This window comes from Myxine glutinosa, chromosome 2 (assembly GCF_964187855.1).
Source record: "Myxine glutinosa chromosome 2, kmMyxGlut1.1, whole genome shotgun sequence".
In the NCBI taxonomy this organism is placed as follows: Eukaryota; Metazoa; Chordata; class Myxini; order Myxiniformes; family Myxinidae; genus Myxine; species Myxine glutinosa.
The window spans coordinates 184,877,567-184,903,129 of NC_136262.1; the positions used below are offsets into that span (position 1 = coordinate 184,877,567).

Below are 25,563 nucleotides of genomic sequence, written 5' to 3' on the forward strand. Positions count from 1 at the left end.
GCTCCAGTGGAATCAGTGCAGGTAAGAGCCTTGCTGCCCTCTCCCCACTCCTCACGCATATAAATAAGGTCCGCCATAGTTGACTGAACCTTTGTGATTTCGAGTTTAAGCTCGATCGGCCACCCGTCACCTTGGAGGATCTTAATCGTCCGGTGAACGTGACAATATGTTATTCCCCATGGAGAGTTCTTTACAATGATCGAAGTCTCAATTTTCTCAATGCAGTGCTTTTGGAGATGGAGGTGCAAAGTTTTTCAGTTTTTCCAAGATGGCGCCAATGCTACATGACCTATGACGTCATAATTATTACAAAACATTCTACAGGAGGAGGGGCACATATGGTGAAAAATTCCTGTCAATTGGACCAACAGTTGCAGGGAAAATCAGATTTATTCTGTGTGGAAAAACAGACTCAAATGCAATACCCTCTCCTATGGCGAGGGTAAAAATGTAAAACTTAATAACTAATGTTTTCCATCTTCTCATAAGAAAGGTTTGATTAAAATTCGATGCGAAAAACATGTACATCCACACACACATACACACATACATATATATACACACACATACACATACATCTTGTTTTGATTTTTTGGTTTCTCACAATTCTATCTCTTATGATTTTCAATTCTGATTTAAAAATGCATTTAATTAACTGTACAGTATCGGTTGTTCCTAAACTTAAATATAAATAATTTAAAGGATTCCTGTAAATGATGTTAATTTCACAACATCCCATATTCAACTTTATTTAAATTGTAAACCTCAAAACATAGTTCCCTTACCTAAAGTAAGAACCTTAACCTGTAAGCAATTGACTAGTTTCCAGACTGCACGGATCATCAGGTGGGCACCGTTCTTCCTCGAGGTTTCGATCCTTTCAGCCCAGGACCTCTCCAAACGGCCGATCCACAACCTCGATCATGGATCCACATCAATTGATGGTAAATCAGTAGATCCACAACCTGAGTTGCGTCCAGGCAGTCAGTCAACCCATCAATGCAACATCATTTATTCCAACTTTACTCGCTATAGCATTTAATGTATTATCATATATTTATAACTTTCCTTACACACTCCATAATATGATAATACATTAAATCATGCACATCTTACCTTAAATAAACCAAATCTACCAGCCAGCATGACCACACCACTTACCTTTTTTTTGTATACTGAATCGAGGCTCGTGAAAGAGCTAACATTTATTTCACAAACAACCTCTGGATCAAATTAGTAATTAGACTTCTCCATATTCTCATAATAAAGGTTTGTTGATAATTTGATGACAAAATCTATGCCCCGGACGGACACACGGACACACACACACGGACACACACACACGGACACACACACACACACCTCTCGCTGAGCAGGTGTCCATGTTAATTAACACAAAATTGCTTGCAGCATTAATGAACAAAAACTTTCAATAAGAAAATAAAATGCTTCCAAAGGCCACATCCAAATCTGAGATCAAATGTGTCATTATAATCACAAATGTACAAATATGTAATTCACACACATTCCGATTTTATTATCAATTTGCCTCCATCGCTCCCGACACTTCTCACCACCATTTACTTACTGCACATCAAATTCAATAAACAGCTTCATCGATATTGTCATCGCTCTCGGCAGCATCATCTTCACCATTGTCAAAGTAGGACATAGCGTAGTCTGTTTCCTGTCAAACAAATCACAGGCAGTAAAAGTGTCACGTCAAAATAATATTTTCGAGCTGAGATTAAAATTTTAAATAATCTGGCTGTATCATCAAAGGCACACAGACTGTCAACACACCTGGCTGCCCAACACATGCTTAAACAGCTGTTATGAGTTTGATTTTCCATAATTTCAGTGCGTTTTTCAGCAATTGACCAATAGTATTGTTGCGGATTTGAGAATTGTTGTAAATATCACCCTCTGTCAATGTCTTGTAAGTCAATGTCAATGTCTGTCAATGTAAGTAGTGTCATGATCGTTGTAAATACCTCCGTTTAAGTGTAAAGATCATAGGTCGTCCCCTTAGTTAATCCACGTAGGCTACCATATACCCTTCTAAATAGTTATTTCTTATTCTATGTAGTTTAAGGCTCTGTTTCCCATTAGTTGACTCTGCATTGCATCAGATGACATAAGATAGGATCCTTCCGATGCCCCCATGGCATCTTCAAAATGCCAGTAACTTTGGATGGGGTTATTGGCATCACCATAGCCATTCGGATTGCCAACTGCATTCGCGACTCCATTACGCACGTGGTCAAGCCTTGGAGAAGAAGGGGGAGGAGCTACATTACGGGCATGGCCCGCCCCTCATCATCAGAGGGTGGAGCCAGGAAAGCCCTTGCCGACCAACCAAGGATGAGTGGGTATGGCTCAAGAGGGTGGGGTTATAAAACCCATTGGATCAGCCCCCACCAGGAGATGCGTCAAAGAGGAGAGTTGAGTGAGCAGCAGCAGATGAGTGAGCATTCCACCGGAGTCCACCGCAGCTTTGAACCAACCGGAGCTGAACCAACCGCAGTTTTGACCACCGCAGCTTTGAGCATTGACAGCGGTTTCGGCCGTGGCTACAAAGCGACGCCGCCGTGCAAACACGCCTGAGGAGGGGCGGCGGCTGCTCACTCCCGGCCCGACCGTTCTCCTGCTCCAGCTGAACCTTCCTCCCCTTCCTGCCATTCCTGCCATTCCTGCCATTCCTGTCATCATCCCCGTGTAAGTCTGACTGTCGGCTGTTTTGTGTGTCTTGTCCTGGGGTATAAGTAAGCTTGTATAGGTAAGCTTGTATAGGTAAGCTAGTATTGCACTGTGTCTTCTCCTTCTGTCTTTATTTTCGTTTCTTTCCTCCTCCTTGGTTTCTTTTGACTTGTGCATAATTCGTTAGTAATAAATCCTGTTCTTCCTACCTTGCCTTCTTTCCTTTACATCCGTTTCGTTTTAGTGATTTCCCCATTGGATACCTGTGGCACGATTTGGCCAACGTTTAGAATCGGGTCTAGTTTCTGCTAATGGTTCGTGCCGCGGCTGCTAATCCGCTCGGCAATTAACATCTTGTCCGCGGTCGCGAACGAGGTTGCTCACCTGCCTCTCTGGAGGGAGCTGGGCAACTTCAGGACTCACGTCGGCCAGTCGCACACAAGGGGGTTAATCCCCCCTTGGTAAGGGGGAAAAAGGGCCGACGGTGAGATCCGCAACAGTATCGTGCGATAAATCTTATTCATGCTACATTTGCTCACCTTTTTTTTTTTTTTTTTTTTTGTATACTGAATCGAGGCTCGTGAAAGAGCTGAAAAGGACATGGCAGGACATCGTCAACTTCTGGAATGAACCTCTGCACGGGCAATGTATTGCTTACCACAGCACTTGTACTTGTATAACAAAGTGTGTTCAACCGTACAGAGTATTTTTTTCTGTAAAATACAGATAATTATTTTTACCCTTGAAATTGAGTTTTGTCAGAATTTTACCGCCAATTAAACCGGAATATTAATTGCTGCTACAACCTCCATTATCTGAGACTCTTTTCGCTTGTTCGTATGACCTAAATTTCAGCATGATTGGCATACAAATTACAGATAATCTGTGAAGGTAAACTACAGGTATGTTGCCAATTACCACCTCCGTATTCTGCCCATCACACAGATTCATTTCAATGATTAAGAAAATAATTAAAGCGCCAGTCATAGACCAACAAAGCGGTCATACAAAAGGCATTCACACCTGAGTGTATGGGCGGCTTTTGGGTTTTATGAAGAACAAGTCTGGGTACTCTGTGCTGCACGGTAACAAATAAAATACTACATAGGGGTTCCGACACATGTTGCGCATTGAAAACATATGGAGTTATCTCCCTCATGGTGGTGAGCTTTTCCCGACGCGGGTTTCGGAACATGTTGGATATTGAAAGGCTATGGAGTTATTGGCTTCAGTGGTTACCCTTTGTCTGCGGGTCGGCAGCAGCACTGGCTGAGCCTATATCCCAATATACTTTTATAGCGGCCTTTTTGGCATCGAAATAGCCCTCAAGGCTAATGGGTGGTAACATAAAAACTTTGCCCAGACTCTGAAGTTCCTACGACAACAATTTGGGATTTCTAGGTGTTACGGTTCGGCCGTGAAAGAATAACGTACACACGCACAAACACTTCACATTATTTATAAGATGGAAGGAAAAAAGGAGAAATGTTGCTAATCACACAGGAAGTATAAAGACAGATTTGCTTCAACACCAAAGCAACATCTCTGAGGTTCTAAAATGCTGAATATTTCAGTGGATTTCCATTTCGATTACCAAAGTTGAATTACAAACCACAACTCATCTAAATAGGAGATAAACAAAATGAATAGCTTTACCTCTTCAAGCTCTTCTTCATATTCTGCTTCAATGTCCTCGCCTTCTTTGTCTTCCTCCTCTTCATCTTCTTGTTCTTCTCCTTTCTTTCCTGAAATTTCTTCATTCTGTTCTCCTTCTCCCTCCATCTTTTCTAAAGACTGGGAAAAGAAATGTTTCAAGAATAACGCTTCTGCTAACACACAGGATTCTAGCCGGCAATGAGTTACCACAAATTATACGTCAGTTAACAAAGAAAGCTCCCTTCAGGCTTCAAGTTCAAAAATATGTAATTTTCCTCCTTCCATTAACCAATTGTCACTGAGGAGGGTGCAGTGAATGAATGAATGATCGTTTTAAGGCCATTTTCCCCGCTAGAGCGGGGGTTAGCCTTGCGGGCCCCATGACAATCATGGTTCCCTGTTCGAGGCAATGTTTTTATGGCCGGATGCCGTTCCTGACACCAACCCTTGGTCACGCTCTTACGATGCGCAGGGATACGGTGTACCTATTCTAAACCGGGGTACACACCGGGATCATTCATCCCAGCAAGCTGGTACTCAATTTGCCGACCTCGGAAGGATGACAGGCTGAGTCAACCCCCCTGGCGTTAATTCAGCGATCGACCGGGATTCGAACCCAGGATCCTAGGATCTCAAGCCAGCACCCTAACCGCTAAGCCAACACCAGGGCTGCAGACATTGAATTACAAGGTCTACAAAGACAATATGTGGCAGAAAACATCATAAACAGAGTAACGATTCACTTCTGGTTCGGGGTCTAAACATGTTGGATGTTGAACCATACGTACCTCCTTGCAATTTATCAAAGCTGAGTTTTCTGCATGTGCCTTTCTGTTACTATTTTATCCGTGTCTTCATTGTGTTTCCACGCAATTCCCGTTGCTTAATCATACATTGTTGGAGGGTATTATCGAATTTGTGTCCTTGTGAGTGTCTGGCCTAACCCAACATGCTCATTATGTCTCTCATCTGACACTCGTCTCATTCGGCTTTTCTTTATCCTAAGTGTGCTCCTTTAACAGTCCTCAACTTTCTAATTTACTTCTCCCTCTTCACAAACTTCCAGATAACGAAAAATAAAAATAAAAACTCATCTGCCTGTTATTTCCTTCGACAATTTTTACTTGCTTCATCTTACTGGATTTTGAGATGTAATGTGTAGCTTATGTGCCCCTCTCTCTTCACAGCGTCTTACACTCTAATATGTGGGTTAAACTTCAAGGAATGGTCGGATCAATGCCTCTCAAGTGCAGACTTAAACTGTTTTATAATGCCAGATTCAATCACATGACTCGGAAGAGAGTTCCAATTATATTTATCCAACAGACAAAAAAGGCACACTCTCTGATTGATGTTCGGCTTAAAATGAAACTGCTTCAGCTTGAGCGAAAGCCCTCTTGTCCTGGTCGACTCCTCCAGTGTGAAAAACTACTTCCAGTCCACATTATCCAATCCTATGACATTATTAAAAATTTGAATCACCTCTGCTCTGGTGTTGGCTTAGCGGTTAGGGTGCTAGCTTGGGATCCTCGGATCCTGGGTTCGAATCCCGTTCGATCGCTGAATTAACACCAGGGGGGTTGACTCAGCCTGTCATCCTTCCGAGGTCGGCAAATTGAGTACCAGCTTGCTGGGATGAATGATCCCGGTGTGTACCCCGGTTTAGAATAGGTACACCGTATCCCTGTGCATCGTAAGAGGCGACTAAGGGTTGGCGTCAGGAAGGGCATCCGGCCATAAAAACATTGCCTCAAACAGGGAACCATGAGCTCATGGGGCCCGCAAGGCTAACCCCCGCTCTAGCGGGGAAAAAATGGCCTTAAAAAAAACGATCATTCATTCATTCATTCTGCTCTACTTCGTCTATATGCAAGAGTGGTTAGACCAAGTACAAAGTACCCTCAATCTATCTGGATACTCTAGTCTGCGAAGTTCTGGTAACAGTCTATTTTTGTTGCACCTTCTCGAAGCAATCTTCATCTTTCTTTTCAAAAGGTGAGCAAACTATATTACAATACTTTGGCGTTGATTGTACAATTGCTTTGTATCATAATACAAGCACCGTTATGTCTAATGATCTCCTAATGAACACTAATTTGATTCATACACCTGCATGAAGCTTGGTCAAAACCCCGTCAGTGGTTCACAAGTTACCATGGTAACGAAAATCTGCTACGCACACATGCACGCATTTACAACCCGAAAACAATTCCTCTGGCACCTTGAGCAGCGGGGGTCATAAAAATAATTCGCTTAATTCAAAGTGAGGCCCCCGTATTACCTCCAAAGTCTTTAGAATCTCTGTTTTATCAACAGATTTGACTTTCTTGACCATCTTGTCATCCACACCTTTTAACTTCACCTTCTCTGCAACAAACAAATGAACATTACTCGGGAAAACAAATGCGTAACACAAATAACCGGAAAATAAAATGCATTACACTTCATGTAACTCACTAGCTTTTCTGGATTTCTGTGAAATATTCAATTCCTTTGGGAGTCGTCTCCAATCTGCAACAGCATACATCAACTTGCATGATTAATGAAAGAATGACATTGGTTCAATTGCATATAATAATAGAACGGTGAGATCATGTAGATCATGTAATGGAGAAATTCAGAAACAAGTTCCAAGTCTTCTCCTCGTAACTTCCGTCTGTCAATGAGTGTTAGATTGAATACAATTCATAAACTTTATTTACCAATAATGACTGATTTCAGCAAATCACGGGCCATTTTGGATCCCAGTTAATATTACACATCATCCTTAATTGTAAGGATAGTTATAATGAAGGCACGTAACAATAATAGCAATATGGTGATATTTTGACTTCCATTTTATCAGCAAGACAATGACAACTAGAGCAAAGTCGATGGCACATCTTCGCAAATCCTCACACTGCCCACCTAAACCAAAGTTGAACTAGAACAATGCAACTGTGTAGCTAATATGCCTCTGCATAGTCCCACAACGGGTAGGGTAGATGCCATCATTCACTGTCCTAAAAATAAACAAGTTTGAATTTAAATCCTTTCAGCCGTTTTCAAATATCACATTTTCACCAGCCATGACAGGTTTCACATCGATCGGTGAAGCAGTTTCAGAGAATGGATTTTTTTTAAATATCGGCTTTCAAGCTAATATGCCTGCCATACCACATGACGTATGACCTTTAAAATGTACACTCTGAATATGTATGGTGAGGGGATCACGTGTGTGAAGTTTCATGTTGATCAATAAGGTTAGTTTTTCTATCCAAGATGGCTGCCAAACCACGTGACTTACTACATCATCATTTTCAAACTAAATGCAACAGTGCTGTCAGATTATATTTGTAAAATTTCGCATTGATAGGGTGAGCAGTTTCAGAGATATAATTATTTAATATTTTCCTTCAATCCAATATGGCTGCCACACCATGTGACCAATGATGTTCACCATGCCTAGTCAATGACACACGTAAAGTTTCAAGTCAATCAATTTGGTGGTTTGGGAGAAGATGGTTTTTTTTAAGGGTTTTCGGTTAAATCCAATATGGCTGCCAAACCATGTGATCTATGATGTCACAAATGTAATATTTCAATACAAATGGGTCATAGATCATGCACATGCAATTTCAGATTTTTAGGATAAGGAATTCGATTAAAATATTTTTGGCTGGTATACCACTTCACCTACGATCTCATTATCATGCTTTTGTTCCCCATTGGGAGTACTTGACAATGTGCCAAGTTTCAAATTTTTCCATTCAGAGGTTTCTGAGAAATAATTTTTTAATTATTTGCTTTTAATCAAAGATGGCTGCCATACCACATGACCTATGATGTCACAATTATCATAAAAACATTCTGCATGGGTGACACTCCTACACTGAAAGTTTTGTCTCAGACATATGGTTGCTGAGAAAACAACGGACGGATGGACAACCCGAAAACATAATGCCTCCGGCGAGTTCGTCGGCGGAGCCATAAAAAAGGCAGAATGTTTTACCAGGAATGACCCAATATCAAATTTGAAGTTGAAAATTATTTCCCTCTTTTCGACCCCAGTGACCCCAAGTCCCTACCCCATGGGGAATGAACCGGGACCAAATCAAATAAATAGTTACATATTTCATGCGTCCCCCAATGTTGATTTCATACACAAAGTTTCATTTAAAATGTTTAAAAACATGCCCGTAATTGCATTTTTTGTATTTGACACCCCCAAAAATAGGTATTTGCTTTCTTCTCTGAAACTACACTCACAATTTTGATGAAACTTGACCACAAACTTCATCACCCGTGACGCGAAAACCAATAGTCCTATATCCACCAAACTTTGTAGAACTTCTGAGGACCAAGGCCTCCTGATGCCTTGCAAATCCCATCAACAAATTATATATCAAGTGGGGCAATTTAAAGGTCAAATGCCATTACTATTCCAGGATCACTAATTTTAATTTCTCAAAGTATTGTTGCGAATATGGAATTTGGCCTCCATATCCGCTTGTAAATATTCCCCTATTTTCTCCAATACTCCCCAACTTTCCCCAATCCCCCATTCCCTAGTCCCATTGCATGTAAATAACAATCAGTAGAGCCGACCTTCCCCTTCTTCCCCCATTAAATGTCGTGCCCAGGTCCACCGCACCACACGTAGACAACTTTCGGACATCTTCCTAGTTATTCTTAATCTATGTCAGTTAAGGCCTCGTTTCCATTAATTATGACTCTTCGTTGCACCAGAATGTGATTATATGGCACCAGTAGTGAGTTTAGGACCTTTCCCATACCTCCTCCCATCTTCTTCCCCAAACAACAACAATAACAACAACTACAACAACAATTACAACAACAACAGAGGAGATGGCGGCGGAGCGGGGGAGGATGCGTCCTCACACCGGCTCGATTAGCTCCAGACCATGCGCTCCACGGGGTTACCCCGAAGGGGCTGGCTGTCAGCTCCTCGTCAGGGGCGGAGCCAGTAACCCCCCCCCCGCACGCACCCAATGAGAAGCAACGTGCCGATTCCACGAGGCGGAGCTAACGAGCCGAGGGCGTGTCACTCCCCGCCGGATATACGCGGCCCCGCGCCGGATGTGACGTCAGATGCGCCTCAGCTTGGAGAGAGGAGCCACCGCCACCCCCAGCGCGACGATACCTCCCCGCATCTTTGGACCGAACTGGACCGTACGTGATCCTGCCCTGAGCCCAGGTGCACCTGGAGCGATCGCTACCCGCTTTCGTTGCAATCAAACCCCCGTGTGAGTGAGCCTTGTCCCGTTTATTTGTCGTCTGTTGGGGTTAATATAAGCGTGTTTAAGTGCCCACCTTCCTATGTTTCCCTCTTGTCCCTGTAATCTAAACCTTCCGCATTATTGTAATAACAACCTTTGAGAACCGTATCCCTGGTGTCGTGTCGTATTAATTCCAGCCGTGTGTCTTCTTTTTCCTTCATTGGTCTAGCATAGCGCTATTAGTCAACGTTCGGGCACAATCGGGTAACTTGTGCAGACGTGGTCATACCATAAAACCGCTCGGGAAATAACATCCAAGCCACGTCTGTAACAATTGGTGTCGAGGAGTGGAATTCGAACCCGGGACTAAATTAGTTAGGCCCAAATTTTGGGAGGGAAAATCGATTCGGAGCGCGTTTCCCGCGCGAAATTATAACGGCGAAATTTCAATTTGTTTTACGAAAATAAAAAAAATAAAAACCGAATTTTGAAAGTCGCGCTATGGCGGATCAAGACAGCTGGGGTCCGGTAAAGGAGAGTGAGGTAGGGTCGATCCAGGACCAAAATGAGGGACAGGAGGAGAGCGAAGCAGTGAGGGCGGCAGGTTCGCAAAATAGCGCCGTCATGCACGAAGAAGCGGGCGCGCAAAATGGCGCCTCGGTGGTCACCGTGCCCGCGACCGAAGTAGCGCCGCTGGGAAGATTGGAACTTTTTTTTATACAAATGACGGCCCTTATGGAAAAGAATAGTGAGCGATTGGAAAACCAAATGGGGGTAATGGGAAACCAAATGGGGGTAATGAGGGACGAAGCGAGGGGTACCAGTGAGAAGTTAGACAATAATTTTGAGGAGTTAGACAAGAAAATTGGGAAGTTAGACAATAATTTTGAGGAGTTAGACAACGGGATAAAAGAAGTAAAGAATGGGTTAACGGGGGTAGAAAACAGAATGGCCGCTCAAGAGAATCAGATAGAGGGAGTGAAACATGGGTTAACGGGGGTAGAAAACAGAATGGCCGCTCAAGAGAATCAAATGGAAGGGATGCAAAAAGGGTTAGAGGGGTTAGAAAACAGTATGGAAGGCAAATTGAGGGACATGAGGGACCAAGCGGAAAGGGAAGTTAACCAAATGGGGCAGCAGATAGAGGGGGTCAGAATGGGGGTAGAAACCAAATTGGATGCTCACAGGGAGGAAATGGAGCAGATGAGGGTGGCATCTGGGCAGGAGATGCAAGTGATGGGAGAGGAGATCAGAAGAGGAGTGAGTGAGGAGGTCGGAGGAGTGCGCGAGGAGGTGAGGCACTGTGAGGAGCACATGGAAAAGGAGGTGAGAAAGGGGACTGTAAAGTTACAAGGGGGCATAGAGGACCTGACGCAGGAGGTGGAACAGCTGACGGAGGGACAAAAAGGACTAACGGAGCAGGTTCAAAGGAACACTGCAGTATTAGGAGGTTTAAAAGCGACACAAAACGACATAAAAAACGACTTAATAGCGACAAAGAGGGAATGTCAGATAGTACGTGAGGGACTGACAACGAGGTTGGACGAGGTGGTAGAGGTAATGGAGACGAAGGACCGGCAGGTGAGGACGCACATGGAAACGGTCAAGGTAGCCTTGGAGGACGAGCTTGAGGAGACGTACCGGGGAATAAAAGAGGTGAGGCACAAATTAGAAGAAGTGGAAGAAGGGGTGAGCGAAATTAAGAAGCGACGGAGAGGGGATAACAAAGAGATAAAAGAGGAGATAAAAGAATTGGTCCAAAGTCTGTGTTTGGATCGTGATGTGCTCGTTAACCGGATGAGGGATTCGCAGGTGATGGAGGAGAAGCGAAGAGGAAGAGGACCCGGTGTAAGTGGTGACCAATATGGTCGTGCGTATGATGCGCCAGGTGATTTAAGAGGCTTGGGGTTCGAGATGGACCCGGGTGTTCGTGAGAGGCCACTGGTGAAGTGTGCGACAGGTCTGGTGTGCGAAAGAGGAGGTGTGCGAGAAAGTCCGACTCTGGGGTGTGTGAGGAAAAAGTGTGTGCCAAGGAGTGAGGGTGTTGGCGAGAGTGAGTCGGTCGTAGCGTGTGTGCGAGGGAGCACATGGAAGCGCAGTGTGGTGAGTGTTACAGAGGGTGTGACGGGAGAGTGTGCGCGAGAAAGGTGTGTGACGGACAGGTGCATGAGGAAAGAGTGCGCTGTCAGAAGTAAGGAAGAGTGTCCACCTGTGGTGAGTGTTACAGAGGGTGTAACGGGAGAGTGTGCGCGAGAAAGGTGTGTGACGGACAGGTGCATGAGGAAAGAGTGCGCTGTCAGAAGTAAGGAAGAGTGTCCACCTGTGGTGAGTGTTACAGAGGGTGTAACGGGAGAGTGTGCGCGAGAAAGGTGTGTGACGGACAGGTGCATGAGGAAAGAGTGCGCTGTCAGAAGTAAGGAAGAGTGTCCACCTGTGGTGAGTGTTACAGAGGGTGTAACGGGAGAGTGTGCGCGAGAAAGGTGTGTAACGGACAGGTGCATGGGGAAAGAGTGCGCTGTCAAGAGGAAGGGTGAGTTCGCTGTCAGGAATGGAGGTGAAAGTAGTGAGAGTGACATGGAGCGTGAGTTAGTTGTGACAGGTGAGCGAGGATGTACACCTGGGATGGAAGGATGCACACCTGGAATGGTAGAGCGTGAGTGGGAATGCACGCTGGAGTTGGTGGTGAGGCACGTGGTTGGGTGTGCGAATGAGGGCACACCTGTGATTGTCACAGAGGAGGTGACCGCGGAGGGGGCGCGAAGCGGTGTATTGGTGAGGTGTGCGAGCAACGAATGTGTGCCAAAGTGTTCGGTGGTCAGGTGTGTGACCAAGGCTGTGAGTGGAATGGGTGTACCTGGGTGTGTAAGGAAGGGTACGAGGAGCATGGGCACGGCTGGATGTGTGAGCAAGGAACGGGCTGCGGGATGTAAGCATGCAGGTGAAGCATCGACGTTAGACGGGGTAGAGTTTAGAACGACTTATAGCCGAATCGGGCCCTCGGTGCGTGCTGGGCCTCGCTTTGAACGGCCGCGTCCGTGCTCCACTAGGCGGAGCTGGCAGCCCGATAGAAAGGGTCGTCATGGCGACCACTTTTTGTTGAGACGTGCCGGCAGGTCGAGATCGGGACACTGGATGGCTCCACGCCGAGGTGGTGTGTGGGATCTCGGCACGGGTAAACCCCCGTCCCTGCACCGAGTGCCGGACGCATCCAGCCGCTGGCACAAAACAACCAGCATCCATTGCTTGGCTTTACGAAGCCGGGCTTTGGACAGGAATTGGCGCACCGAGAGGCAGTAGTGAGTAGACTGGGTGATGAGGATAGTGTTTTGGCCCCAAAATTAGAGAAAAACAAAATTTGATGATTGGCAAGGGATTGGCAGTAGTGATTGGCAGATGATGGGCAGTGATTGGCAAATTTTTAATTTGTTGAAATTTGATGTGCAAAATTGCTAGTGAGAGACCCCCGATGTGGTGGGATGGCAAATCCACCATCCTTCCCATATGGGGGGCAAAGGAGCAATAGATTATGGGGTGTATGGCAGTGAAAACTAGCCCGGGTGGGTTAGGTTATATTGATAGGGATCTAGCGAAGATGACAGTAGGTAACGTTAAGATTAGTTAGTGACTGATACCTGTAGTGGGGACGCAGGTAGATTAGTATGGATGATAATGACGTGGGAGCGCAATAGTTTAAAGGGACGACTGGGAAGCGCAAGTTTCAGAAGGGAGTAGTTAGCTGAGATGATGCTGTGTGTGAGAGAATTGAACAGGTGTGATTGCACAGGTGTGCAACTGGACAGGTGTGTGGAGCAGTGTGTGAGTAGTGAGTGTGTGGATCAGCGCGAATGCGCTTGGGGAGAGAAGGGTGCAGGTGGCACCAGGTGTGAGAGCACAGGTGTGCAAGTACAGGTGTGTGGAGAGAGTTGGAGTAAGTGGTACGGAGTGGTGTGCATGGTGCGAAGGTGTGAATGGGGGAAGAGTGGACCCCCATCACGGATACCCGGGGCGGGTAGTGTAAGTGTTAGGTAGAGGGTACAGGTAAATTGTGGTTGGATATTGGCATCTGTGGTGCGGTTGCAGAATGGTGTTGTGAATGGGTGCATTAGTGTTGTGGAAATGGCGGGGCGTGTAGCCTGTTAGTGTGTGTAGTTGGTTGGGCACTCCACCACTGTGAGGATGTCGGCCAGGTGAGGCCGCAGGTGGGCTCTGGGAGCCGGTAGAGTTGTGGATGGGGCCCGAGGATCCGGAGGATGGACCCGGGTAGCCCAGTGCCAGAGAGGGCACGGAGTGGGGAGAGCGCCAGAGGGCCTTCCCCAGGTAGATAGGTTAGGGTAAGGAGCAGGTAAGCTCGGAGGCAACTACAGTGGTGGAGGTGTGCAGGTGGGTAGACCCACTGGGAGAGGTACACGCCACAGCCCAGAAATTGTACGAGGGCACCGGGAGATGAATCGGGGGAGTGAGACCCCAAATTGAAGAGCACCACAGTTTGGCCAATGGGAATTGGTTTTTAGAACCCATAGAGTAAGAGGGCCAATGGTTTGGCCGGAGAAAGACCCCGGGTAGTGTAAAGTTGTTAAAGTCATTTAGGAAATAGTTAGGATTGAAGAACCTGTCGCACCATACGCAGCCACTTACCTGTGGTGATGATGATGACTCCACACCTGTGTTTTCTTTGTTTTGTTGCAGGAGATGAATCGCTGTGTGGATTTGTGAGACGCATCACGACGTGGATGAGACATTGGGGTGATTCCATCTCTCCCTCCCTAGGAGGGACTGATGATGAATTGGTAATGGCAAATTATGATGTTGAGTTGGAGATGGCAAATTTTGATGAGAGTTGAAAATGGCAAATTTGATTGGTTAGGAGGGAGAGAAGACGAATTTGGTTTATGGGAGGAACGGGGAAGACAGTAGGGATGTTTGTTGATTTGTAAAGTAGATGTTTATGGGTAGTGTTGTGTTTTGTGGATACAGTAAGGGGTAAGGGAGGGGCCATGTAGGTTACCTGGTGGGGGGGGGGGGCGTACGATAGGAACGTACCTGTCTCACCTGGTTCCCATGTGCCCCCAGTGTGCATCACCTTACATTGCGTGCACTTTTGCGCCCTTACCACCTTACTCACTTGTTTCTTCTTTTGTCTCCCACCTCCGAGGATCTGGCTTTGGGGTAGAGAGAGAGGAGAGAGAGGTGCTGGCTACGCAGTTGTGGGCCTGCACTTTCGCTGTTGGCTGCCTGGATCGATACACCATATGGACCGCAATGTTTGTGGCCACCCACAATGGACCGCAGCTCTTTTGCGGCCAAGCACCACCCGTGGAAGGACCTATGGGTCAACGTGGCACCTATGCCATAAAGGTGAACCACTGTTAATTAACACCAAGTGCACCACAAGAAGAGCAAGAGACACCTGCAGGGTTAGGGGTTGTCGAATTTATTTTTATTCCAATGAACAATGGTGACTGCACCGATTGGTGGTGGGGTGGTGCTGTTGATGCTCGGATGGGGTGCTCTGCACGTTATTAAAGGCCGTCGGCCACAGAGCACTCGTGGGTTGGTGTATCGATGCTGGCAAGCGCGCTCTCTCTATGCATAACATCTGCATGTGTTCCTCCAAAAACAGGTCCTGGATCGTAGTGTAAATAGCAGCATAGTCTTGTAAATAATGCTCCCTACCGGCTGTATGTTTAGTTTGAGAATTCTTTCCGGATTCGGTTATCCTGTGGGTGTGTTTCTGTGAGGAGAAGGGTGCAACGTCGCAGGGGGACATATTTACTCATTTGTAAATATCTGTAAAACTGTCGCACTCAGGGTAGAGTTAATAGTAGAGGGAACTACATTGCGTGCCACACTAAAGTAGGTAAAAATTTATCGGGTCGGGACGCCCCGAGGGTAGAGAAGGGTGCAATGTTGCGAATATGGAATTTGGCCTCCATATCCGCTTGTAAATATTCCCCTATTTTCTCCAATACTCCCCAACTTTCCCCAATCCCCCATTCCCTAGTCCCATTGCATGTAAATAACAATCAGTAGAGCCGACCTTCCCCTTCTTCCCCCATTAAATGTCGTGCCCAGGTCCACCGCACCACACGTAGACAACTTTCGGACATCTTCCTAGTTATTCTTAATCTATGTCAGTTAAGGCCTCGTTTCCATTAATTATGACTCTTCGTTGCACCAGAATGTGATTATATGGCACCAGTAGTGAGTTTAGGACCTTTCCCATACCTCCTCCCATCTTCTTCCCCAAACAACAACAATAACAACAACTACAACAACAATTACAACAACAACAGAGGAGATGGCGGCGGAGCGGGGGAGGATGCGTCCTCACACCGGCTCGATTAGCTCCAGACCATGCGCTCCACGGGGTTACCCCGAAGGGGCTGGCTGTCAGCTCCTCGTCAGGGGCGGAGCCAGTAACCCCCCCCCGCACGCACCCAATGAGAAGCAACGTGCCGATTCCACGAGGCGGAGCTAACGAGCCGAGGGCGTGTCACTCCCCGCCGGATATACGCGGCCCCGCGCCGGATGTGACGTCAGATGCGCCTCAGCTTGGAGAGAGGAGCCACCGCCACCCCCAGCGCGACGATACCTCCCCGCATCTTTGGACCGAACTGGACCGTACGTGATCCTGCCCTGAGCCCAGGTGCACCTGGAGCGATCGCTACCCGCTTTCGTTGCAATCAAACCCCCGTGTGAGTGAGCCTTGTCCCGTTTATTTGTCGTCTGTTGGGGTTAATATAAGCGTGTTTAAGTGCCCACCTTCCTATGTTTCCCTCTTGTCCCTGTAATCTAAACCTTCCGCATTATTGTAATAACAACCTTTGAGAACCGTATCCCTGGTGTCGTGTCGTATTAATTCCAGCCGTGTGTCTTCTTTTTCCTTCATTGGTCTAGCATAGCGCTATTAGTCAACGTTCGGGCACAATCGGGTAACTTGTGCAGACGTGGTCATACCATAAAACCGCTCGGGAAATAACATCCAAGCCACGTCTGTAACAGTATTCACCCAATTTAGATGCAACTTGGTAGGAATCATCTCTGCATGGTGTTTTCACAAGTTTGTTTAACCCATCGGCTAATTTACATATTTCATGTGTTATCCAGGCCGACCAGTGGTTTCCTGGATCCATCAGGTGAGCACAGGGGCATTACCAATGTTTTTTTTCAAAAAGCATGGGGATACTAAATATCTCACCAAACATACTTTTCAAATTGCATCATTAATGTGTGACTGTGTTATGTATTACCTCCCCAAACACCGGTTACGGTGCACCCCAGAGTCTGCAGCGGGAACACGGCAGAAAGATTTGTTATTTTGAGTGTTCTAATAAACCATGGTAAAACCACACCAATGCAATTGTAGAACAAAACAAGTAATTGTATTAAGAACTCTCACATACACAATAATAACACGACTAAAGAAAGTACCATGAAAATATCACTTGCATCAAATGAGCAATACATATGATGGTACCATCATTCCCCAATGCTCTCAAAGCAACAAACTCACGATACGCCAAACGTGAGTGGAATGTAACATTCCCCAAAGTCCGTGCACTAATCCCCACGCTGGATGAAGGTGGACGTAGTGCACAACGGCAAAACAACAGGCAGGTATTGGCACGACTGTGTATGAGGAGTTACAAGGTGAGAGGTTGATATGGGAATTGAGCCGATATGGGAACCAATGGCGCTCCACACTGTGAGGTTGATATGGGAATCCCAATGACAAAACAAGATGCACCAAGCGGACAGTCTCTTCGAGGACAAAATGGCGTGTAGGCCTGTAATGGAGGCGCTGGCTCCCTCCAACAATGACTCACACTTGGTGATAAACCTGAGACGCAGGTTTAATTGCACTCGCAATATAGGACGATGTCGCATGCAATCCCTCCCTCGGGAAGCCTCAACCCATTTGCGACCAATATAAAAAAAGTCCGCTCGCAGCCTCGATGCGACTCACGGCTGTATCTCTCTGATGGCCGTCTCCTCTCTCTCTACCGACTTTTCTCTCTCCTCTTCCCTTCCCTTCCCTTCTCTTCCGGATACTTTGCCGCGTTTTTCTTTTTCCTCCACAAACATTTCATCTTACCTTTTACTAAAGTCATCTCCATTTCACACAAAAATCTTAACAACAATATTACCTGAAACTAAAAATCCTACAAGTATATAATAACAACAAAGGCAGAAGTGACGGATCCATAACACTCCCCACCTTCAAGGAAGAAAGTTTGAACACGGTGAAAACTTTCTTTCCATACAAAAAGTATCTTTAACAACCAAAAGTAATACTCACACCCAACAACTACAAATCAAAACTATGGCTCAGAAAATCCCGTAAGCAACAAAAATTCCAAAACAACGCACAGGAATCCTCAAGATTAATTCAATCTGGATGAACCTCCTGCTGAAGATATTTCATCTTAACAGGGTTCATCCGGTAGTGGTGTTGTTTCACAGGAGTGGCCTCCCCCACATCAATATCATGATAAACCCGATCGGTTCGACCAGGTACATCTGTGAACAAATGTGCAAACTCAGAAATTAGGTTGGATAATTGTCCTTGTTGTTCCCCCGTCAAATGACCTAATTTCTGGTCTAGGTTCCTTAACACTTCAGTGGTCGTCAATCTGGGGCAAGCCTGGTCATCAATGCTATTGAACCTCACACTGGCCTCCAACTCTGGATTCTCCTGCACACCGACTACAGGTACGACAGGTGAGACAGGAGCCATTCTTTCCACAGGCTTCCTCTCATAATATTTCTTCAGTCGGTTCACGTGACACAGCTGCTGCTTTTTCCATCGGTCTGGAGTTGCCACCACATATTCCATTTAATTGACCCTCCTTTCGATGGCATAGGGACCAAAATACCTAGCCTGTAGCGGCTGACCTGGAACTGGAAGCAACACTAGCACTCGGTCCTCAGGACTGAAATTTCTTATCTGAGAAGTCTTGTCATGTCTCTCTTTCATTTTATCCTGTGCTGCTTTCAAGTTTCCTCTCGCTACTTCACAGGCCTTAGCCAATCTGTGCCTAACAGTTGTCACATACTGACACAGTTGACTGCGACTCCTCCTGTAGCCACTGTTCTTTCACCAGTTTCAAAGGTCCTCGAACCGTGTGTCCAAACACAAGTTCAAAAGGACTGAATCCCAATGACTCCTGAACAGATTCCCTCATAGCAAACAGCAATAAGGGCATTCCAATATTCCATCGTCCCAATCCTTATCACATTCAAAGCAGTAAGTTCTGATCATATTCTTTAATGTCTGGTGAAACATTTCCAATGCCCCTTGGCTCTTGGGATGGTAAGTACTTGACCTCATTCGTTTCACTCCCAACAGGTGTACCACTTGCTGAAAAAGGTTTGACATGAAGTTGGAACCCTGATCAGACTGGATGACTTAGGTAGGCCAACCAGGGTGAAATTTTTAATCAAGGCCTTCGCAATAACTGTCGCAGTAATTTTCCTAAGAGGCACCACTTCTGGGAACCTAGTGGAAGCAAACATGATGGTCAGCATATACTGATGTCCAGCCTTACCTTTAATGTTTCCTTTTGCGAGATAGAGTACAAAGGTGCTTGCATTTATCAATCCAAAACAGAGGCCGCTGTGACCATGAACTCCACATGTCTCCCACAAACATTCCACGTGGGGAGTTGGATGGCCTTCACCCCACCCAAAGCGTGTTTTCCCGCACAGGGACGCGGGGCCTGCGACGACCCCGGACGGTCAAGGGGACCAGAGCCGAGTACCCGCTAACATTCATCACACACACACATTTATTATTTTCAGTTATTTATCCCCTTGTGTGTTTTACGTGTCTGTGTGGGGGCACCCTAAATAGGAATTTTAGTACTGCACATTTCTTGTTCCCTGGCATTATTTTTATTAAATCCCTTATTTGTTGAACTTTCATTCCTTGTCCTGTCCTGTTTATTTGTCAGTGGTTCGGGAACCCAATGCCGCGTCCGGCCTTCCAGGTAAGCTTCGTCACCCTCCGTTCCCGCGCGTGTAAAGAAGAGCCGCCATTGTTTGACTGAACGCCTCGGAGTGTAAAGCTCGATTGGCTATTTGTCCCCAGGGGTGTTAAGCAACGGGAACACGACAATATAATTGCCACTGGCGGGGTGGTGCAGAGGGTACGGTGCAGAGGGAGCACACTCGTAACCTCACACTCCTAACCATTGCACACTATAGTCCGAGTATGATTACTGACCCGACTATAAACTAAGATTAGTGATTAGCAGACATGGAATTGTATAAAAAAGTGCGCCGTCTATTGGACGGATGTCAAAAGCTGAGTTGGATGGACGTCAAACCATCTGCGAGCATTGGTTGGAGAACATTAAATATCCCAAGGTGTCTTTCACGAACAGCAAGCGAGTTATTGCCTGTGCCCTGAAAAAAAATAGCAAATTATTGTCACTTACAGTTAAACGCCAGGCTTGGCCAGCCAGTTGGTGAAAGATTTTCTTGGTCAACTCCACAAAAGCTAGGAATAATTGGGGCCATTAAAGACATCGTAATCTCATGTGAGGAAGTTGACAAGCAACAACAACCCATCTGTTCAGCATTTCCCTGATGTAATTAAATGGTTATCCAACTTGGAAATTAATTACCTCCGCCACCGAAGGTGGATGGAGGTTATGTTTTCACCCCCGACTGTCTGTTTGTTACTTGCAAAATCGAAGATTTTTGAAGTATATTGGTCGGTTGCGTTTGTTATTCTGCCTGTTTGTCTGTCACTCGCCTACAGGTCACAATTCTAAACAGATAATCATGAAATTTCACCAGGTTGTAGAGGTCGTCACATATGAGAAGCCTATTGATTTTGAGGTCAAAGGTCAAAAGTCATCTGGAGGTCAAATTTCTAAAATTTCCATTTTTCATCCGATCGCCTTGAAAAAAATTGAACAACATTTGTATATGGAGTCACTAAATTGGGAAACCAACTATTTTTGGGGTAAAAAGTTCAACTCAAGGTCAAACTTTCAAAATCATCCATTTTCATTTGAAAAACCTTCAATTTTCATCTGATTGGCTTGAATATTGAACAGCATTTGCACATTGAGTCACTTAGTGGTAAAAAAACTATTTTTGAAGTCAAAAGGTCAAAGGTCAACTCAAGGTCAATCTTCCAAAATCAATTTTCATCTGAAAAATCATCAATTTTCATCCTATTAACCCGAGCTTTGATCAAGATCGTCAATTTTAATCTTGATGAAATGGACAATTTGATGGGTCAATGGCAACCTTTTTTTGGAGGGTGGGGGGTGGGGGGGGGGTGGGTGGTTGGGGATGGATTTTGCAAGGATCGTGCTCTGCATGACGTCTTCTTGTTTGTTTGTCACCGGCCTACAGGTCACAATTCTAAACCGATCGTCATTAAATTTCACCAAGTTGTAGAGGTCGTCACAATTGAGAAGCCTATTGATTTTGAGTTCAAAGGTCAAAAGTCATCTGGAGATCGAATTTCTAAAATCGCCATTTTTCATCCGATTGACTTGAAAATTGAACAGCATTTGTATATTGAGTCACTAAATTGGAAAACATACATACATATACATATATATATATACATATATATATATATATATATATATATATATATATATATATATATATATATATACACATATATATATATATACACATATATATATATATATATATATAAACACATACATACATATTGTTGCAGTTTTGTGGTTGTGCAATAAAAGGTTAATTTTCCCCTCATAGTTTAGTTACACTACAACATGTAGCCTCGTTTAAGCTCAGTTATTTCTTAGTAAGTGTAGACCTTTCCTATGTGTAGTTTTGCATTGAGTAGAATAATGAGAGTTTGGTGTCCTTCCAATACAATGATGCCTTGATTGCGGTGGTTTTGGCGCGAAATACCACGAGGCCGGCCTGACAAGTCGATCCAGGCCGAAGGAAGGTGGATCAGGAAGAATGGGAGCGACGGTAAGCACGAGCCGCCAATCAGGGCTCGAGGGGAGTGGCTTATGACTGTGGCAAAGGCGTGGTTTGGAACATTCGATGCAGGCTAAGGGCATGGCAATATAACCCTTTGCGCGAAGCCCCCGCCTCAGTCATGAGGCGGAGTTCAGGGACCCAAGTTATGAGGGGAGAGGAGACGCGTATGAGCTCGTAAAGTTCTGAGGAGAGGTGTGCTGAACCAAGTTAAGAGTTCTGAGTGCGCGTTGTTGAATTGGGTTACAAGTTAAATGCTCGGTTGAGCTTGAGGCAGATCCTCTGTTGGGTTTCGAGGGTGAAAGCGCGCCGTTGTATTAATCGCGCTGTGAAGGACTGCCGTGCCGGGCGAGAGACGCGCATATCTTCCTGCCTGCCTTTGTTCGAGATACGCGCTGCGAGGATCCCTCCCACCTGCCTGCCTGCCTTCGTCGGGGGACGTGCTGTGACCGCAGGGGGCCACGCCGCATGAGCTGCTCCTGAACGACAAAGCCGGTGCGTTCAGCGCATGAACATTTCCTTCCTTCATCCCCCTGTGAGTGTGAATGGGCCCATTGTCTGGGCGATAAGTTACGACTGTTTAAGTGCCTGCTCTGTGTCTCTTCACCTTGTATAGCTGTAAATAAACCTGTGTTCTTCCTTCTATTTGATCGTTCCCGTCATTTCCATCTATTGGCTAAGCGTGGTATGAATTATACCGCTCGAATCGGGTTCCAATAACAAGATAATAGCATGGACCATGTGGTACACAATCCGCTCGGGTGTATTCAAATTACGCGTAGTTCGTGCGAGACTTGATCCCCGCTTCCGCGGCGGCGTAGGTACTTAGGTACGTGCAAGAATTGTCCTGAAACCTTGTCCTGCATCTGCCCGGGAGTGGCGACTCAAGTCTCGCGGTTGCGACGACCCAAGGAGCACAAGGGGCTTAATCTCCCCTTGGTAAGGGAACGAGGGTCGCGCAAAACCGTAACAATATATACATATAAATACATATATACATACATACATATATACATACATATATACATGCATACATACATGAGTTAGTGGTGCGCTGAAAAACAATGACATTCCACTATCTATTTTGGCAATAGTAACTCACCAGGCACCCATTCCGAAGCCAAATCACCAGCTCCTTTGCTGTGATACTTGTCAGAATACCGCACAATATCTGTCAGTGTATGATTAAAAAGAAAACACAATTATAATCAGGTTTGTTTTGAATAGTGCATTTCACTATTCAAAAGGAAGACAACAAAAGTCAGTATGTAAATCATAATAAATAAATAAAATTTACAAACTCTCACAATTTTTATTATTGTATTGAAGCCATTTAACCAAGCCTCGTTTAGTTAAACTAGCCTGCAGAACCTTAAATAATTGTGCATTCCAGGAATTATAATAATAATAATCTGCTTTTTATCGACCATAAAGTACAATCACAAAATATAAGAAGTAAACTTTAAAAACCTTTCTTCCTCGCTGCAAGATCTTTATTCACATCTCTCCTGTCCCCCCTGTTCCCCCCAACCTTTCCCCCACAATTATGGCCCTTAAATTCCATCCCAAAATTTCCGTACTTACTATTTTTGTGTGCTCTCCAAACTCAGGGTCTATAATTATACAGGTGAAATTCAGGGTACAATTCTAAATGTATTGTTACTAGTACACCCACTTTGTGCCTACCCGTCGCTTTGCTGACCGGCTCAATCAAAACATAGCATGTTGCACTTTACACATAGTTTATTATTTTTGCCCACAACACCCTCCAACACTCACTATTCACCTCTGAAAGTTTGACAGAGAACCCTTTGGCCATCTCTGAGAAAAATGGTGACACAGACAGACAAACATCTCTCTTATCGAAAAATGTATATCTGTGAGTCTCAATGAGGAGGTCTAAATGAAGTGACACACATGAAAAAAGGATCTTTTATAGCACGTTGTTGTTGTTACCTCCACAACCAAAGGTGGTTGGGGGTTATGTTTACACCCCCTGTCTGTTTGTGTGGCTGTCTGTGAGTAGGAGAACTCAAAAAATTGTGGACGAATTCGGACGACATTTGGTGGACAGGTTGGGTGTGTGATATGGACGAATTGATTAGATGTTGGAGAAGATCCGTTTACTATAATTTTTAAACGATTCTTCACCGTTGAATGATAGGGCCAAAAACGACATATGGCGCAATATATGGCCAAAAACGATAATGTCAAAAAGTTGTGGACGGATTATGACAAAACTTGGTGGATGAGTAAGTAGGTGACAAGAACAAGCCGATTTGATTTTGGTGCAGGTCCGGATGCAGATCCGGCCTATCAGTGGATACAAAATGTAAAATGTTCAGCACCTGACAGGTATGCGCTCTAATTAGTGTATTTCTATTTGCTGCTGTCAGCATGACCGTGGTTGTTGTCGATTATGTGCTTCTTCCGTGTTCTATTATAGATTTTCCTATCACCTCGAGAATGTATTAGATATATAATTTTGTGTAATTCCGTGACTGTCACGCTTTATTATTAAGGGTTCCTGCTGTTATAGCATTGGAACTGCTACATTAAAGCTCCAGGTCCTGCTTATTCTTCTTCCATCTGGAAAACTGGCTTTTAGAACAGGCATTTCTGTGATTAAACAGACACAAATTTTTGTTCCAAGAGAATCGATTATAGTAAAATAACAAAGCGTGGCATGCACACCTGCACACACCTTTTTGTAATAGATGGTACACGTAACTGATTCCAGGTTGGCCTCTTACCCTCTCCACACCCCTCAATAAGTTACAAATCCCATCTTTTTTCCAAATTGTATCGATAAATGACCCCTAGCTACTCCAGAGTAAATTGTATTTGTTGTTTTAGTAGCAAGAAAATCACACCTCCACACTATAATAGGAATGCACATGCAAAGCAAAGGGTTGAATCTTTTAGAGCAACTGAGTTACCACTCGGTAGAAGAGCTGAGGCTGGATGTGTGCATGCGTGCGTGACTACGTATACATAATTTTTTATCCTAGAAGGAAATTTGAAAATAACTGAACTGGAGTCAGAGAATAATTTTGGTTTTATTGGGTTGAAATTTAGAAAACGTACTCATGCAATCATAAAGCGTTCCGTTAAGTAAGATCACGAGTTGACAAGGCTGTTAAATTAATTATACTGGCAAAGAACTCGGACTTATGGACGAGTTAATTTCCCAACTTTTATGACGTCTACGTCATATTTTATTATGACTGGTAAAACAGGCTTCCACCAGGTGGCGCTATAAGACATACATTTACATCGAGAGAATTGGGGACCTCCCCCATCCTGAACCCCTGGGACTTATTTATTTACCCTCTAACTGTTCCCAGTTCTGTTCCATAGCCTGTTGTTGGTTAAAGTTGTTGGTTAAAGTGGCTGGCTTGAGATCTTATGGTCCTGAGTTTGAACCTGTCGTGCCATTGAAACAAGCATTCTGAGTATTGCGCTGCAATACATGTCCCCTACCAGCAGTCTGTCATCCGGAAAACCGTTGGGGAAATTACCAAAGTTCAAAGTGCGATAACTTTGTCAAAAATGATCGAAACGTCGTGAAGTTCGAACTTGATCTGTAACTTATCATGAGGAAACCATGTACCAAGTTTGAAATCACTAACATTAAGAGTTTAGAAAAAAAAGTCCATAAAACTGTTCTTTGCGCGACGGACGGACAGACTGGCAGACGGAGGGACGGAGTGCAAACCTATAGTCCACTCCGGTGTACACCGGTAGGGGACTAATAACACCAGGTGGGTTGACTCAGCCTGTCATCCTCCTGAGTTAGGCAAAATGAGTACCAGCTTACTGGTAATAGGGGCACTTCATCGCACGTCCAGAAAATGATGCAGGTAAGCACCCACAGGTTGCACACGAACCACCACTTAGGTTCTGAGTGTGAATGTTTCCAGATGTTTGTTAACTGCTGTGGGAAAGGAGGGGAGACCTTCTTCAAAGCAAGAGGTTTGAAGAAGAGCTCCTCTTGCTTTGA

At 45.0% G+C, this 25,563-nt stretch overlaps 1 protein-coding gene across 2 annotated transcripts in view; it reads right to left on the reverse strand.

Moving 5' to 3' along the window:
• Positions 1-371: 371 nt before the first annotated feature.
• The window catches only part of POLR3GL (RNA polymerase III subunit GL), a 33,947-nt gene continuing 8,755 nt past the window's right edge, over positions 372-25,563 (reverse strand). Inside the window, exons 3-8 of one of the 2 annotated variants that reach the window (XM_068106620.2) lie at positions 22,663-22,731; positions 6,814-6,867; positions 6,638-6,723; positions 4,357-4,494; positions 3,085-3,157; positions 372-1,687 (exon numbers count right to left, since the gene is read on the reverse strand). In XM_068106620.2, the coding sequence (XP_067962721.1) occupies positions 3,113-3,157; positions 4,357-4,494; positions 6,638-6,723; positions 6,814-6,867; positions 22,663-22,731 (392 nt within the window). In that variant the 3' untranslated portion in view covers positions 372-1,687; positions 3,085-3,112. The remainder of the gene's footprint in view (positions 1,688-3,084; positions 3,158-4,356; positions 4,495-6,637; positions 6,724-6,813; positions 6,868-22,662; positions 22,732-25,563) is intronic. The other variant, XM_078772048.1, reaches the window with a different exon arrangement.